This window comes from Podarcis filfolensis (genome assembly GCF_964270895.1).
Source record: "Podarcis filfolensis genome assembly, chromosome: 5".
NCBI classification, from domain to species: domain Eukaryota; kingdom Metazoa; phylum Chordata; class Lepidosauria; order Squamata; family Lacertidae; genus Podarcis; species Podarcis filfolensis.
Genome location: NC_139608.1, coordinates 20,823,897 through 20,841,998, shown reverse-complemented (window position 1 = coordinate 20,841,998; position 18,102 = coordinate 20,823,897). Strand labels below are relative to the sequence as shown.

The following is an 18,102-nucleotide window of genomic DNA, read 5'->3' as shown; positions in this document are numbered from 1 at the left end:
AGTTTATAAAGGAAATTTAAATGGGATATGTAAACAGGATACATAGCTATCTCAAGTAAAAGCTTTAAGAGAAGACCACACAGGATATTCAAGGAAACAGGAAAGCAGATATAAAGTTAACACTCAATTGGCACACTAAAATAGGACTTCAGTTTCACTTGGAAACCTGCAATTGGTTCCAAGCAACATTTTTAGAAATACTGAAGACATGGAGCTTCTAAAACAGTTCATGTGCTGGGGGAGGGAAGGGAAGGAAATCAGCCACACACACACACCCCAACACATTATAGGATAAATTTTCTTTTTCTTTAAACAAGATTAGATGAGAAATGGCCATTGTTATAATACCAGGGGCCCTGTAGGTTTTCAGCGATACAGAAAAAACCACATTCCTAGCATTCCCCCAATTAAACTGGAGTAGAGACAAAACTAGGAAAATGGAATCACATTCCAGCCCTTTCAGGAAAGTGAATTGTGAAAGTCTCCAGGCACAATCAAACATGGAGCTAAGGATGCTTAAGCCCATTGATTTCTGTGTCCCTAGGCACACTTAACTCCGTGTTGGATCGTGGCATCACAGTTTAAATGGCAAACTCATAGAAAGACGCCTCCATCAAAAGCTGTGTCACAAGGACACATTTTCTTCATTAAGTTTCTTATTTTTTATGTGCTCCTATTACACTGGTTATCTCTTGCCGTACCAGAGACAATGCTTAATACAACGCGCAATAACTTGATAAAGGGACACTGAATTACTCGAGGGTCTCCCTTGGTTCAGCCATCAGAAGTGGGCTTTCAAGTCTGAAGGCAGGTCATTTATCAGGGAGCTTACAATCTGTCTTCTAGTCTTGCCAATGGCTACATTCTCATAAAGTAAGATTTATTACTTGAAGGTGCTGTCAGCAAGCCACCCCATGACAATCTGCAGAACAAAGTATCACAGTCCATTCTACAGGATACCCAGGAAATATTATGGGGTGAAGCAAGATAGGTAAAAAGAGAAACAATATTGTCCCACAATACTTCTAGGTCAAAATCGCAATAATAATAATAAAAGGTCATGTTTCAAAGGTATCAGATCATAAAATACGAAGAGAAGAGTCAGTGGAGAAAGAAGTAGGGAATTCTAGTCACAATCCTTTTGCAGTTAATTTCATAGGAATTATTTTAAAAATAAATTCTGGGCTCTCCACTACCATTCTTAAAAGCAGTGCCTCTTGAAGTTTGAGGTGCTTCATAAAAAATAATAAACCTTACAAATTTTTCATGAAGCTGCACGTTTGTTTCATGCTATATTATTATTATTGCCAGGGCTTTTTTTCACCCAGAACTCAGTTCCAGCACCTCTCAGCCATTGCCATTGTAAGAGAACAAGAAAAGCATTCATGGTGAGTTCCGGCACCTCTTTTTCTGGAAAACTGCACACATCATGGCTTGTAGCTGCTGATAGCTTTCTCCTCCAGGAATTTGTCTAATCCTCTTTTAAAGTCATCAAAGTTGGCAGCCATCTCTGCCTCCTGTGGGAAGCGAGTTCCATAGCTATGTGCTGCACAAAGATTTTTCTTAAAAAATCTGCCCTGAACCTTGCAACATGCAGTCTTCCGTAGACTGTGGTTTGCCTTACCTACATTAGTTATGGGCCCAGGTAATCATCATGGGAGGTAGCGGGTAACCAACTGGGAAATCTGTAGTCTCACTGTTGAGGTTCAGGGAAAGCTGGTATTCAACAGCCTAGCACAATAGATGGCTATGCCTGATGTTGGACATCTCCCAGGCCCATTTCATTCCCTCCGTGGCAGCTGTTTGGGGCTCTGCTCATACAGTCATACCTCGTGTTGCATCCACTTCATGTTGTGTCTTTTCGTGTTACGTCCCATGACAACCTGAAAGTACTGGAATGGGTTACTTCTGGGTTTTGCCACTCACGCATGCCCAGAAGCGCTAAATCACATTGTGCGCCTGCACAGATGCAGCGCTTCGAGTTGTGGGCAGTTCACATTATGGACGGGCCTCCAGAACGGATCCTGTCCGTAACACGAGGTACCACTGTATTAGAATTTAAGCAGTCTTTTAGAACTATTATGGTAATTAGGATGGGAAGACATTCTTTCCCTCTACAACTAATTAATCTCCCCTCCAATGACTTTTTGAGCATCAAAGGGGCCAGAGCACTTAAATGCTTATAGCACCCTGAAGTGTGTGTGTGTGTGTGTTGAAAGATATTCATCACTATTAGGGGCTCAAGCAAGTTAGTTTCCACCCCTCAATTTTCCTTCCTTCCCTCCCTCATATGATGTGCAACTTCTTTCTACATTTTGTGCAACTTAAAGGGCAGTAGACATGTGCAGGCCTATTGTTTAATTTACAACTCTTTTTCCTGCCTGGAACAGGGCCACACCCGCTTTACTACTAGAGGAAATGATTGGATTTTCAGATATTTCTAGAAATTTGAGTGTACTGTATAGCTTCCTACCAAAATACTTAATATGTCCTGTGGTTCTCAAAACTCACTCATTGGGTTCTGGTACACACAGATGTACGCACCAGGCATACAGATCTCATGGGAAGATTGTTTATTCCAGTGGTTTCGGGTGTAAGTACAATCTCAGAGCTAAAAGAAAACACTGCCTTTAGTTTCATCCATAAAACAAGAAAAACTGTTGTGTTGCGGGGGTGGGGGGAGAGCTCAAACCTATTAATTTATGGTAGCTGGCAAGGGACATCAGCAAAAATTGGGGAAAGGTTTGTTTCATGATGTTACAGACAAAGCCAGTTTCTTGTGTCAGTTGCCATCATTTCTAGTGATTTGGGGCTGGGTGGATAGGTAAGAAATCAGTGAAACTAATGCTAAGAAGATCTGGAAAGTTCAGAACACAGAATAAACTATTCTGGTTCCTGTAATGTAGGCACTGTTTTTATGTTTCTTAAAATGTTTATCTTTACTACATTCCAGTCATTTTCTGGCTATAATCAAGCGTAGTCACAGAGCTACAAATCAGTCGTTTATCCAAGGCTATTGTAATGCCACAGTATGCAGCTTTCAGCTCAACAGACTCTTTAACTGCTGTGAGGCACACTGTGCGCTAAGGCTGCAATCGGAGCCACACTTACCTGGGAGTACGACCCACTGAATTCGGCTGGACTTACTCCTGAGTGGACATTGTTAGGACTGCACTGTAATATATCTAGCCACAGGAATCATTAAAAAAAAATCTCATTAAAAGCATGGTGTATAATCTTCAGAGCAAAGAAGACCACATGTCATGAGAAAGCTTTCATAATTTCAGAAAGTTAATACCAGAATTACCAGTAAAAGCTATGGTTTTCCCAGTAGTGATGTATGGAAGTGAGAGCTGGACCATAAAGAAGGCTGATCACAGAAGACTTGATGCTTTTGAATTATGGTGCTGGAGGAGACTCTTGAGAGTCCCATGGACTGCAAGAAGAACAAACCTATCCATTCTGAAGGAAATCAGCCCCGAGTGCTCGCTGGAAGGACAGATCCTGAAGCTGAGGCTCCAATACTTTGGTTACCTCATAAGAAGAGAAGACTCCCTGGAAAAGACCCTGATGTTGGGAAAGATGGAGGGCACAAGGAGAAGGGGACGACAGAGGATGAGATGGTTGGACAGTGTTCTCGAAGCTACCAGCATGAGTTTGACCAAACTGCGGGAGGCAGTGGAAGACAGAAGTGCCTGGCGTGCTCTGGTCCATGGGGTCACGAAGAGTTGGACATGACTAAACGACTAAACAACAACAACAATACCAGAATATTATTTGTTTAAAACTTCCACTTACCCACAAGACCCTGCACAACTCACCAAAGGACAGTTCTTCCTTCTCAAGTACAATGAAGATTTGTGGTATAAATACTACAAAGTATTTAACATGCAGTTCATTCTTTCCCTTCTCAAGGGCTCAGGCTTAGAGTGTACTTCTAACATACAATGCATTGATAACAGTTTATTCAGAAATTAATATACTATAGCACATTTGTACTTTTCCTGGCTAAACTACCCACATGTCTTATTTTGCTGTATGTGAATAGTACTAGTTCCTTAAGCATTTAAACAGCAGTTACTTGTACTGGAAATATCCCCCCCCAAGGCCAATGATATTGATATTCAGCAGCCTTTTATATTAATTGATATACCAGAAATACACCTTTGTGGATTCTTCTGAGTCTGGGGCTGAACTACCACTGGGTGAGAGGTTGGGCCATGTTTCTGGCTGATGCTGAGCCTGGTCAGAAGCCTGCAGAACCTGAGCCAAGACCCTTGTACAGTGGTACCCCGGGTTACATACGCTTCAGGTTACATACGCTTCAGGTTACAGACTCTGCTAACCCAGAAATAGTACCTTGGGTTAAGAACTTTGCTTCAGGATGAGAACAGAAATTGTGCTCCGGCAGCGAGGCGGCAGCAGGAGGCCCCATTAGCTAAAGTGGTGCTTCAGGTTAAGAACAGTTTCAGGTTAAGAACGGACCTCCGGAACGAATTAAGTACTTAACCCAAGGTACCACTGTAGATGTCTTTTGCGAGACCCAACTTGCGTTTGCACCTGCACAATTGTTTCCTATAGTCCCTACACAGATAGGCAGGATATAACCCAAAAATACAAGTGGGCCTAGAGTTGTTATCTGTCACACAAGTCCACTGGAAAAGTGCCATCAGCTATCAAACACTATACAGTATCAACAGAGGGATTTTATTTTGAATATCCAGAGAGGGATGCTTGCAACAGTCAGCTGTCTTAAGTGGAAGACAGAGTAGTGCTGGAGCAGATTAAATGGTCTAACAGCTAAATTGTAGGAACGGAAGGTATTTTTATACAGTCAGATGCGACTTGTGGTTAGAGGATAGATGCACACATTCACCATATAGATCCCCTGAGTGTGTTACATAAAACATTGTTTGTGGCTCAGACATGACCCGTGCAAGGAAAAGCACGGTATGGCAATAAGCATTCTACACTTCCCTTGGTGCAGGTCGGCCCTGGGTCAGAACTGCTTCCTGAAGTGCCTTGATTGGAATGCTCAAGAGAACAACACATGAATGTGCAACACAGCATTTTGCTGTCAGAGGGCAGAAGGTAAACTAATGTAATCTGCACTGATACAGACTGTAAGGGGGGGGGGAACTCCCATAATATGATTTCTTATCCGCAACAACAGTGAACTTCTCATATACTGATGTGGAATGGAAACATACTGTCAGGGGACTGCCATTGGAAGGGGGGGGCAGAAGAATACAGGGAGCCTCCAATGTTGCTGAGAAGTAGCTCTTTTTCAGGCAGTGGAGAGAGCCACGCCTCCAGCATAGCTGTCAACCTTCCCTTTTTTTGCGTGAAATTCCCTTATTCCAGCGCCATTTCCCGCTGCTATCCCGGATTGTTAGATATTGCGTAGACTGTCCCCGGGACAGGTGAGGCTGCTGATCCCTTATTTTCGAGGCTGCTGATCCCTAATTTTCAAATCTGAAAGTTGACAGCTATGGCTTCCAATCAACTTTCACTGTACAACCTGAATTCCACCCCAAAATAGTTACTGAACAAAAACAGCCCATGACCCCAGAATTCTGTCTCAGGAGAAACTCATGAAAATGTATCCCACTGGGGTTTTTGGTCCACTGTGTTCCTCCAGAGAGGCTTTATTAAGTAGATCGCATCAAACTATCCCCCAGCCCATCATTATGAAGGCCAGAGGACTATTCCTTAAGATATGTTCAAAGTAGACACCACTCAGTTTGCCTTTGCTCTCAGTTCCCATATTCTCCTGGTAGCTGGTGACAGATTTACCCTTAAGTTCTGACTGCTGGCCAGTAACACTATAGGTAATAAGTTTATGAAAATTTATTCCTGGCACATAACAGTTTCCATACCTCATCAACATGTCCAACTGCTCCATAGATCTTTGCAGTTTGTCCAATCAGACTTGGGAAACTCTCCCCAATCTCCTTCAGTATTGGAAGCAAATTGGTCAATACTTCTGGTTCATAGTCCGATATTTCTATCAGTATATTTAGGATGAGGTCATTGTGATGGGGATCTCTTAGGTGACTAGTGAGAGTAGGGATACATTCTTTGAGCAGCTAAAAAGAAAGAGGCAGAAGGAAATAGAAATGTTAATTTTGCAAAAACGTTCTGCATATTATTCTCTTTACAGAGAATTATCCAAGAAGTCATTGCAAGTTCAGCTCAGCACAAGGCATATGGAGTAGGCTGCTGCCTGAGGTTATACATTCATAGATGTAGCATTTCATAATTAAGGAAATCCTTTGGTGTGTTTAAAAGAAGAAGAAAAACATAGAAAATTCTCAAGTTTCTCCCCTTAGACTAGTATGAAGTTTTATTGATTTAAAAGAAGTTGGATTTATCCGATGACACAGTAAATGAAGGAATAACAGAAAATCCCATGGTCCCCAAGGAATCCTTAAAAACCTAGGTCTGATGCCTAGAGCAAAGAATGAAATTAAGGAGCCAGACTCTGTGCTGGCTTAAATCAGTGTCAGTCCATATGCCGCAATGAAAGGACACAGATTCACAATGGCAAGGACTAAGAACCTTGGCAATATGAGAAATAAGCATCATACCACTGTAACAACTATCAAAACAGGACACATTGGCCTGGCTTGGACAATCATTTGAGGCTTCATAAATCATGGCATATGAAGCTGGGAACAAGCGTCAGCACCAATCAAGCGTCCCTGCCTTCTCCCTTCCTCCTGTTGCACTCTGGGATCAACACAAAGAACCTGGCTTGGAATAAGATAGAGGTCTCTGTTATGTATTGCTCTGGACTGCTCATTAACCAATCAGGAAAAGAAGTATGGTGGAGGGAGGAGGAGAGTGCCCAGGCCGGATACTTGCTCCTGTCTTAATAAACCGTATTATTTGAAGCCAAGAATGATAGTGCAAACCAGGCTATATTTGAAATAAAAGGGCAGCACTGTTCATCTGATGGCCCAAGAAATGTAATTAAAGTATGGAAAATTGGAATGCCTTGATGTAACTATTCTTGTGGGAATGTTCAGGGATGCAGGAGAGGATATATTGTTTGATTATAGCCTTTCCAACTTGTGTTAACAAGTTCACAATTTAGCAGAGTAACATCCCCCTTTTTAAATTCACAGCGGATGCGTTTGCTCAGGCTCGCTAAAGCCTCTATAATAACTGTTCTGGTATTTTCCCCTTATTCCCTCATAAAAGATAAGACACGACACAGTCTTCTATAAAAGTATAAAAAGAGTTTACTCAGATTCAGTTCACAATCAGATGCCAGAAGGCAGACTTAGCTTAGAAAGGTAACATATACCTGGAAACTATCTCATAAGGAGACAGTCCCTCTGTCCTCTCTTGGGAAGCCAAGAGAGCATCTTTGGCTAACCAGATGTTGCTTCTTCGATGCATGTAGTCAAAGAGAGAGAGATGGCTGCCCTGCCCTGTGCTTTTGTCGTTACCTGCACAGGTGAGGCCACGCCTACCTCTAGTCTCATGCAGAGGAAGTCTGTCCCAGCCCAGAAGGAAACAGGAAGTTTACCTGCTGGCTGGACAAACATTCCTCCCCATTTGTAAACATGTTCACTCTAGGAATGTTGTACTTGACTGCTCTTGTGTTTCACATCCCACAATTCTTGCAATGTATTAACATAATAATAATAATAATAATAATAATAATTTATTATTTGTACCCCGCCCATCTGGCTGGGCTTCCCCAGCCACTCTGGGCGGCTTCCAAAAAAATATTAAAATCCTCTAATGCATCAAACATTAAAAGCTTCCCTAAATAGGGCTGCCTTCAGATGTCTTCTAAAAGTCTGATAGTTGTTGTTCTCTTTGACACCTGGTGGGAGGGCGTTCCACAGGGAGGGCGCCACTACCGAGAAGACCCTCTGCCTGGTTCCCTGTAACTTGGCTTCTCGCAGTGAGGGAACCGCCAGAAGGCCCTCGGCGCTGGATCTCAGTGTCCGGGCAGAACGATGGGGGTGGAGACGCTCCTTTAGGTATACTGGGCCGAGGCCATTTAGGGCTTTAAAGGTCAGCACCAACACTTTGAATTGTGCTCGGAAACGTACTGGGAGCCAATGTAGGTCTTTTAAGACCGGTGTTATGTGGTCTCGGCGGCCGCTCCCAGTCACCAGTCTAGCTGCCGCGTTCTGGATTAGTTGTAGTTTCCGGGTCACCTTCAAAGGTAGCCCCACGTAGAGCGCATTGCAGTAGTCCAAGCGGGAGATAACCAGAGCATGCACCACTCTGGCAAGACAGTCCGCAGGCAGATAGGGTCTCAGCCTGCGTACCAGATGGAGCTGGTAAACAGCTGCCCTGGACACAGATTTAACCTGTGCCTCCATGGACAGCTGCGAGTCCAAAATGACTCCCAGGCTGCGCACCTGGTCCTTCAGGGGCACAGTTACCCCATTCAGGACCAGGGAATCCTCCACACCTGCCCGCCTCCTGTCCCCCAAGAACAGTACTTCTGTCTTGTCAGGATTCAACCTCAATCTGTTAGCTGCCATCCAACCTCCAACCGCCTCCAGGCACTCACACAGGACCTTCACCGCCTTCACTGGTTCTGATTTGAAAGAGAGGTAGAGCTGGGTATCATCCGCATACTGATGAACACCCAGCCCAAACCCCCTGATGATCTCTCCCAGCGGCTGCATATAGATGTTGAAAAGCATGGGGGAGAGGACAGATCCCTGAGGCACCCCACATGTAAGAGCCCAGGGGTCTGAACACTCATCCCCCACCACCACTTTCTGAACACGGCCCAGGAGAAAGGAGCGGAACCACTGTATGACAGTGCCCCCAGCTCCCAGCCCCTCAAGACGGTCCAGAAGGATGTTATGGTCGATGGTATCAAATGCCGCTGAGAGATCCAGCAGAACTAGGAAACAGCTCTCGCCTTTGTCCCTAGCCCGCCGGAGATCATCAACCAGTGCGACCAAGGCAGTTTCAGTCCCATGATGAGGCCTGAATCCCGACTGGAAGGGATCCAAATGGTCCGCTTCTTCCAGGCGTGCCTGGAGTTGTTCAGCAACCACTCGCTCAATCACCTTGCCCAAGAATGGAAGATTTTTTATGTAAGAGTTCTGCAAAATCAAAGGTCCGAACATCTTCCTTTTTTCTTAAAAGACCTTTGCTGCTAGATCCTGAAAGATAATGGTATCAGTTTGATTCCATCCTCACAACAGCCCTGAGAAGTAGGCTAGGCTAAAATATGGTAAGGTGCCTAAAGTTCCAATTAGCTTCTGAATGAATCTAGACCTCCCTTGTCCAAGTCCAGCTCCTTATATGCTATACCATACAGCTGCTTCAAATTTTAAATTGCTGGGTGGTGGATTTTTGTTGTTTTTTTTTTTTTAAACGTCAGATGACATTTTTACAGAGCAGATCCCAAAGAGTCCCTGTAGTGTCGCAAACAGACATTAACAAGAGAATGGAGATTATGTTGAAAAGGTGTCACATGACCTAGGCTCCAAACAAAGGCTAAAATGGGCCTCATCAGGCTGGAAAGTCTCTTTTACAGGAGGAGTTATACTTCCTCTGCAACTATATATTTTGAGAAGGTTCCCTTGTACATACTGAAAGGTGGATATTAATTTCCTGGCTGTTGCAGTTTTTTTTTTTTTTTTACGAAGACTGCTAAAATTTATACTCTGCAAACTAGGTATCCTTGAAGCTTGTTATAATGCCTATATCTCATAAACATCCTTGTGAACCATATCTGAAACATTCAATGTTTCTGTTGTGTGTGTTTTTTGCTTCTTCAAATTCGGGCAAATTTTCACTGTAATCTGGTTCTAAAAACTACTGAAGCCTTTTAAAAACACCTTTATCTTTGCAGATTGAACTACAATAAATGAGTAAGGAATTCTTAAAATATTAAGAAGCTTTAATCAGAAGATGGCTAGATTATGACAGGCATGCTTACTCCCTTATGCCCCCTTTCTCCTCAAATTGGAAGGCAACAAAGTCAATCTTGATCATTCTGATACTTTTACGCACATCCCATTAAATCTCTTCTGATCCACTGAAGGACCTAATTGGCTCAATTCTCCATTAACACTGATTGTGATAACATCACTCATCATGCCAATAACATTTTGGAAACCAGTGACAGTTTATTTGGTAGAATTTATTGAACTTTTACCCAACTCTCTTCTGCAAATTCATACTTGCTGCAGTTTGTTGATTTGCAAGAACTAAATGAATGGAAAGCCTTTATTTTTGTAGAATTACACAGTCTACCTCCGACTCAGTGCAGGATGCTGCAGATGGTCATTATAAAGATGCAATGAGTATTGTCGTAATCATATGTAAATATATGTGGTTGTTTGAGGTTATGCAAATGCATCTAAATTTAGTTATACTTCTGCATAAATAAATATGCTACACACACACACACACACACACACACACACACACACACACACTTCCTCAGATTAATAAAGCAAAAAAGAGCTTTTACTGCTTCAATTTTTCAAGGGCTTATGCGGCTTCAAAGCGAGAAACGGCTTTATGGCCAACTCTCCCACCAGGGCAAGGATCCATTTATACCAGGGGTCAGCAAACGTTTTCAGCAGGGGGCCGGTCCAGTGTCCCTCAGACCTTGTGGGGGGCCGGACTATACTTTTTTTTAGGGGGGGAATGAATGAATTCCTATGCCCCACAAATAACCCAGAGATCCATTTTAAATAAAAGCACACATTCTACTCATGTAAAAAAACACTGATTCCCAGACTGTCCGTGGGCCGGATTTAGAAGGCGATTGGGCCGGATCCGACCCCAGGGCCTTAGTTTGCCTACCCATGATTTATACCCTTCTAAGTCAGGGCTGGGACGCGGGTGGCGCTGTGGGTTAAACCACAGAGCCTAGGACTTGCCAATCAGAAGGTCGGTGGTTTGAATCGCCATGACGGGGTGTGCTCCCGTTGTTCGGTCCCTGCTCCTGCCAACCTAGCAATTCGAAAGCACATCAAAGTGCAAGTAGATAAATAGGTACCACTCCAGCGGGTAGGTAAACGGTGTTTCCGTGCGCTGCTCTGGTTCACCAGAAGCGGCTTAGTCATGCTGGCCACATGACCCAGAAGCTGTACGCCAGCTCGGTCAATAAAGCGAGATGAGCGCCACAACCCCAGAGTTGGTCACGACTGGACCAGGGGTCCTTTACCTTTACCTTTAAGTCAGGACTGGGAAACCTATGGTGCTCCAGATGTTGTGGGATCCCGACTCCCATCAGCCCTAGCCAGCATGCTCAATGGTCAGGGATGGCTGGAACTGTAGTCCAGCAACATCTGCAGGGCTGTAAGTTCACGAACTCCATTCTAAGGCCATCTGTTTACATTTGTGTGCATAGTCTCAGGTGTGCAAAATAAGTGTTACAGCTGGACAGATAATTACAAACAGCGAACAGGCTGAGTAAACGCAGCATCACCTAGTATTTACCACACCGGAGTGAAGTCCTGGAGAGAGGGAGGGTTTACGCCAGTGTGCAAATTCCAGCACTCGCAGTGTGAGGGCATAGTCACACGGTGTGTGCAGTGAGCTGCAATTCCGCCAGAGAGAGTGCATTTTCCTGCTTCCCCCTCTTTGTGCCTAATCTCTAAACTGTTTGTGAACTAAATGAAAGTTTAGGGTTCAAGGGGCACTACTTGAAAGGAAATACATTGGACGGGCAAACAGAATATTTGTGCCTGCTTCTCTGGAGGAGGTCCTAATAACATGGGAAACTTGATTGTGCTAAAATGGTATTTAAATTACAAACTCCCTTGAATGAACAGCCACATAAAGTAAGCTGGAAAAATATGAATTAAGAAGTGTTACCTCTGGTTGTTTTTTCTTTGCAACTATAAGCAAAAGCCGTAAAAGGTGCTGCTGTTCAGGCTGCTCCAAATGGGACATCAGCGATACCAGATCCTTCAGGTGGCTGTTAATTGGCTGCGATTGCTTTTCATACAAGCAGGGTAATACGCGTAGCAACATTGCGTTCCCTATCGAGAAAATGAGAATGGAAGAATAAGAGAGAGCCAGCATGGTCTTTCTTGCCAGCAAGTCTCTCCCTTCATAACATCTCTCAAAGTGAAGAGATAAAGTAATAATGGAATTGGCATTTTATTACCCATGATTTCTGGGGAGGAGATTTGTGAAAACTGGTGTTTGTGTCGAAACATATGGCACAAAAAAAGGAAAATACATATTGCATCAAGAAATCAAAACATTATCTAATGTGGAATGCGGCTAAGCGAGGCAACATGGCCTTGTGCATAAAGCAAGCTGCTTAGATTTTCAAAAAAATGTATCGATATTTAATTGAGCACTAAACCACTGCAAAGGTTACTGCTAAACAAGCATGAAAAGTAAGACAAGCCAATGCATTTTAGCTACCCCCTCCCCATTTGTTGGATTCTTTTTTTTTTTAGAAAACCAAATTAAAAGGAGGTCTGGAAACAATATTTGGCTTTTAAAAGTATAAAATTAGCAAAAAGGTAAACTGAAATACAACCAGTTAGGATGCAATTTCTGGGGACTAGGGAGTTGCTCAAGCATGGAAAATGAAAGAGAACAACCAGGACAAAAAAAAAAAAAAAATTCTCACACACAGTTTTGAAGAGTGTGTTTGAAGATGTGCGTGCACAATTTAATTTGAAGCCAGGCTTCACAGAGAAATCTATAACATGAAACATTGTACAAGCTGGGCCTGGAGTGATTGAAGTTCCATGCTGACAGCATATGGGAAACATCTGCCTATCACTATATTACATGGTTTCACTCTCTAAATCTTCTAAACATACTGAAAGCCCCTATGGATTCACTTTCCAGCAAAAAAAAATGTGTATGCCGATCTCCTATGCTTTCTTTCATTTAAATTTGCTCACTCTCTTAACGTGGAAGACAACCAGGTCACTCATCAGTTGTATGATAGCAAAGTTTCAGACTGTTTAGTAGAAACATCAGCTGTTAAGACATTCCTTCACCCTGTAATTACCAGCATCTGGAATGCCATATGTATAGTTCGACATCTCCAACAATTAAATCACAACTGTCCTAAAAGTCTATACTGTAAGGCAGGGCCAAATCAGAGTTAGCTTTATGGATGAAGGAGAAATTTATTTGGTTTGCATTTTAAAACAAACTGACCTAATTCACTGCTCCCAAACTTACATGCGTATTGAAGCTATCGGTTGGACTGAACACTTTTCCAAAGTTTGTAAAGCAGTTTTGGTTCAAAAAAACAACACACCCAAATGTGTGCTTTAAAGGAGAAATGTGTATTTGAGGGGGAAATGCAGTGAGAAGAATACATAACTTTCTATTTCAGGGAAAGAACACATGTAAAATGTACATAATTTAAATGGAAAATCTTCAAATGTTTTTTGGAAACATCTAAAGAACTGACATGGAATCAGATCCTGACTATCCCTCCTTCAATGAAATGTTTGTGCCTGCCTCAGTCCTAATGCTATTAGTTGAAAACCTTTTCAACTAAGGTGCTATTGCAAGAGATGCCTAAAGTGCCTTTTCAACGTTTTGCATTGCTTAGATGTTAATGTCAAATGCTGATAGCATGTCTTCTCCATCAGCTGTTTCTTCTGGAATATGGCCTGGGACACACGGGGAACAGTTCAAGTAGCCTGCTTTGGGTTTTGAATGACACCCCTGCTCCACTGAGGTTGCAATCCTATACCCACTTATTTGGGTGTAAGCCTCACCAAACTCAGCGGGACTTCTGAGTAAGCATGCAAAGAATTGCACCATGAGGCTCTGTGCCTGGGACCCATGGCAGACACTTCAATTTCTCATTAAACAGATGCTAAACCACAATATCTCAATGGGGAATGATGTGTTCTTCAAGCCTGCCACTGGTAATGGCAAGCTGCAGCGCCTTCCTAAAAATAAGTTTAAATAACAGCAGCACCCCAGCAGGCAGTTACAAGTGGCAGATTTGTCCCTCGTCATTTTTGTGCATGAAACACAGTGACATACATTGCTGGCAAAAGTTTAGAATTATAGGGTAGAATTCAATGTAGTGCTAAGGCAACCAATGTAGTGCTAATGCAAGGATTTCTGCTTGCATAACAAAATATTTCCCCTCTCTTCTCCCTCCCTTAAATCTATTCTAGGGGCTCCCTCAACCCTCTGGATCAGATTTTGGGAGGGCAAGGAGACGTGCAGGGGGAAGAGAAGGGAAAAAGTCTATTTGCACAAGCAGAAATCCTGCACTGATGGGATGCATTAGTAGAGTACCACCCCCCGTGCCCCCCTTTTTCTAGCCCTATTAGCAAAGGCACATGGATTCCACAGGACAGATTCAACTAAACCAGGCATGTCCAAAGTCTGTTTCGGGGGGAGGGGTGTAAAATCCAAAAAAAGCTCAACAACTAACAACTTGGGGATAAAACTGAAAAAAAAAACCAAAAACCTGAACTTCAATCCTAAAAAAAGCTCAACAACTCATGCATGTTCACTTCATCAAATCTGGTTCTCTTTGAAGAAAGTTTGGGCATCCCTGAAACAGTTGCACCAGCAGGAGCCAGCATATCGAGTCCCACTAGCACAGTGGCCCCCTCAGCTTCTCTCCCATATTAGCTCTTGGGAGTCATGAAGCTCTTGGAGGTGACAAAAGATCATTTCATCTGACAACCAGAAATGCTTGCACTGATAGAACAATCATAATAGCACAATGTTGAATTACACCCTCTGTTCATTTTGGGGTCAATGGTGATCAGCAACTCAAGAATGTGTTTCTTCAAGATGGTGTCTGTTCCTAGGACACAGCTCATTCACCAGATGATTAGAATTAAATATAACACATTGAGAAGGATATCTAAGTAGTACCTCCACATTCAGAGGCAGTTGTTGTTGTTGTCATTGTTGTTTTCATTCCTTTACTGATTTATTTATTTTTTTAAAAGAAAAATCTCAAAGCGGTTAACAACCTACATTAAAGCATCAAATAAAACAATCCAGAGTAAAACATTAATGAAGAAAGTAAAATATAAAGTATACATTCAAACCAACACAATTAACAGGAAACTAAAGTATTACCTTAAAGATTTCAAAACTAAACATTACAAAGGTCAACTATGGAATGCATATTTAATGCAGCAAAGTTAACCAAATTATCTTAAACATTTAAAAAGAACACGTTACTAAAGGAAATCAAATATGAAATGCACATTTAAAACAACATAGTTAGCAAGAGAATAATACATTGTCATAAGTGTAGAACATATTTGCTGCTGTAGCTGCCAATCCTGCCAATACCAGTTCATAGTGGGGGTGGCTGTGGAAGCTCAGGCTTGATGACCTGGGTCTCCAGTAAGAGACAAGAAAGATGGTCTCTGGCCTCTTCAACAGCCTTGGCTTGTGTAGTTGGAGTCAATCAGGGCCACACCCTCCATGGCCAAGAAGGAAAAGGCCAGCAAAGCAGGGAGCAGGTCTCCCACAACTCACAGCCAAGATAGCCATGAATGCCAGTTGTCAGGTGCCAAACAGAGGAGGAAGGAGATTGCCTTCATGCTTTGCTTGCTACAATTCCTGGAAAACTCTAGCTGGTGGCCACCATTAGAAACAGGATGCTGGACCATGTTCCTAACTATGATTCAAATGCCTGCTTTAGATATTTCGTGTACACCCTACATCAATCATCTGTTACAAACAAAATTGTGCACACTGCATCATTCTGAAGAAACTTGCACTGCATGACGAGTAACTTCTCACCCTTGTCCGCTTCCACTTTGGATCCATGCCCCCATGGGAAAACAAACAGCATCATCAGTCTTTTAAGTCTAGGAATGTCTGAGTCAGCAGCAGATCGGGAAGGATTTCCTCATAGGCCTGATGGCTATCGCACAACTTTTTCCCGCTTCACAGCAAGTCAGTCACTATTGCCAATGCAGTGACTGGACCAGATGAAGGATGCCTCCGATTAAGTAAGCTCCCAGTGAGACAGCAGAACCAACACTCCTACTGGGTTTTGTGTTTTAATGAAAGAGCTCTATGCCTTAACTTATCAGGCCTCCATGAACCAGTCCACTCCTGTTCTAACTATCCAAATTAGGTATCCAATTTTTCTTCACAATACCAGAATAATTCCAGAGGGGCTCTCTGGGATAAGAAGCCTGACATCATCATTACTCACCCATGTTTGTTAAGCCTCCGTAGTGATTTGGAGCTAATGATATATTTCATACTTACTACTAATAGAAAAGAAGTGAGCATGAACCTGGGATTTCCAAATTGACTTCTTCTTTTTTAAAAAAGGATGTGAGCAGATGTTCATTCTTAAATCCAGAGGTGCCTTCAGATATAAACCTTGGAATGCAGTTGAGTCCTTGTGAATTAAAAGGTGTGAGGGAAAAGTTGGCCAATGGATTCTTCCAGGGGGGGAATTGTTTGACATGAATTATGAACATAAAAAGGAAGCATCTCTTGCTCCCCTAGCCCATCTTTTGGAAGCTTTCTCTTGATGCTGCTATGTACAAAGTACTTTCAGATGACCAAATCTTGCCCTGTTGTTGACCCGACATACCACCACTACTGTGTATTCTGGCAAGATGTTTATCAGTCACAGCATAGATGATCGACATTGATAAAGGTTCTGGCAAAGCAGTCGCCCATATCATGTTCGTGAATTATGAAAACATGAGGCCACAGTTGGAAAGAACTCAGTTTTGTAACAGAAATGGCTAGATACCTACAGGGAACTGCTAGGTCTTTTGGAGCCTGTTTCATATGCTATCCATGTGAAGGGACGCCAGATAATTAAAGAGTTGTGCTGATGGCTCCACGCCCAACACTGCGCACGGCTGCCCAGTTCTGCATCCCCCTCTCCAATCTCCATGTGTTGAGTGAAGGTCTCAAGGGACACCATGCTGTAAACGTGGAGGCTCTTTCCTGTGATTGAGAGCCCCTAGCTACCCTTTAATCCTATGGCTCTTCTAACAGGTGAACAAGAGTACTTTGAGGCAGCTTCTCACTTTAGATTTCTATCTCTCTCAGAACTATGCATTATGTTCCTCGTCTCTTTGCACAATTCAAAAGTGACACAAGGAGCATATATATTGCACTCATGGGTTCATATCCAGTGTTATTTTTAATCGGCACAGCCCCACTGAAAATACTGGACACTAACTTAAGTCCATTCATTTCAATGGGTCTGTTCCGAGTACAGCTAACGGTTATAACCCGTGTATTTTTACTAAAGAACAAAACATTCCCACACGGTAGGAAGCATCTATCCTCTGATGATGATTATAGAATTGTAGAGTGGGAAGGGAAACTGAGGGTCATTTAGTCCAACCCCCTGCAATGCAGGAATCTCAACTAGATCATCCATGACTGACGGCCATCCAACCTCTGCTTAAAAACCTCCAAGGAAGGAGAGTCCACCACCTCTCGTGGGAGTCTGTTCCACTGTTGAACAGCTCTTGCTGTCAGGAAGTTCTTCCTGATGTTTAGTCGGAATCTCATTTATTGTAACTTGAAGCCATTGGTTCAGGTCCTAGCCTCTGGAGTAGGAGAAAACCAGCTTGCTCCATCTTCCATGTGACAGCCCTTCAGACACTTGGAGATAGCTATTATATCTGCTCTCAGTCTCCTCTCCTCCAGGCTAAACATACCCAACTCCCTCAACCGTTCTTCATAAGGCTCAGTTTCCAGACCCTTGATCATCTGGGTTGCCCTCCTCTGCACATGATCCAGCTGATCACTATCCTTCTTAAATTGTATTCCCCTATTCCACAAAAGACTGTGCACAACGCAGCTTACAGATACACTGAAACCACAGCCAAGTCATAAAGAACAAAGTAGGAGGAAATCAATGAACATTTCCACATTTGAAAACCCTGACTGGCAGATCTGGAGGCCAACTCATATGTTAGCTAAATGGCACAGTTCTGCATAGTTGGAGAATGGCTGTATTTACATGGGCCTGTAATAATGTACGCTGAGCCAAAGCTACGCAGGCTAGAAGTCATGCAACGACTCAAAAACAGCAGCCTCATATCTTCTGATCCTCTCTCTGCCTTCCAGTAATGTCTACTGAACATGTAACTTGTCATCACTATACTTGAAGCTCCCCCCCACAGCCTCTTCTTCATT

General features: G+C 42.9%; 1 protein-coding gene across 19 annotated transcripts in view; it reads right to left on the bottom strand.

Moving 5' to 3' along the window:
* The window catches only part of VEPH1 (ventricular zone expressed PH domain containing 1), a 154,004-nt gene that overhangs the window by 81,061 nt on the left and 54,841 nt on the right, over nucleotides 1-18,102 (bottom strand). For all 19 annotated transcript variants that reach the window (XR_014547960.1, XR_014547961.1, XM_083613214.1 and 16 more), the window contains 2 exons: nucleotides 11,824-11,990; nucleotides 5,880-6,089 (listed from right to left, as the gene is read on the bottom strand). Coding sequence is in view for 17 of the 19 variants with exons in the window: in XM_083613214.1 (XP_083469340.1) it covers nucleotides 5,880-6,089; nucleotides 11,824-11,990 (377 nt within the window). In the remaining 2 variants the exon portion in view is untranslated. The remainder of the gene's footprint in view (nucleotides 1-5,879; nucleotides 6,090-11,823; nucleotides 11,991-18,102) is intronic.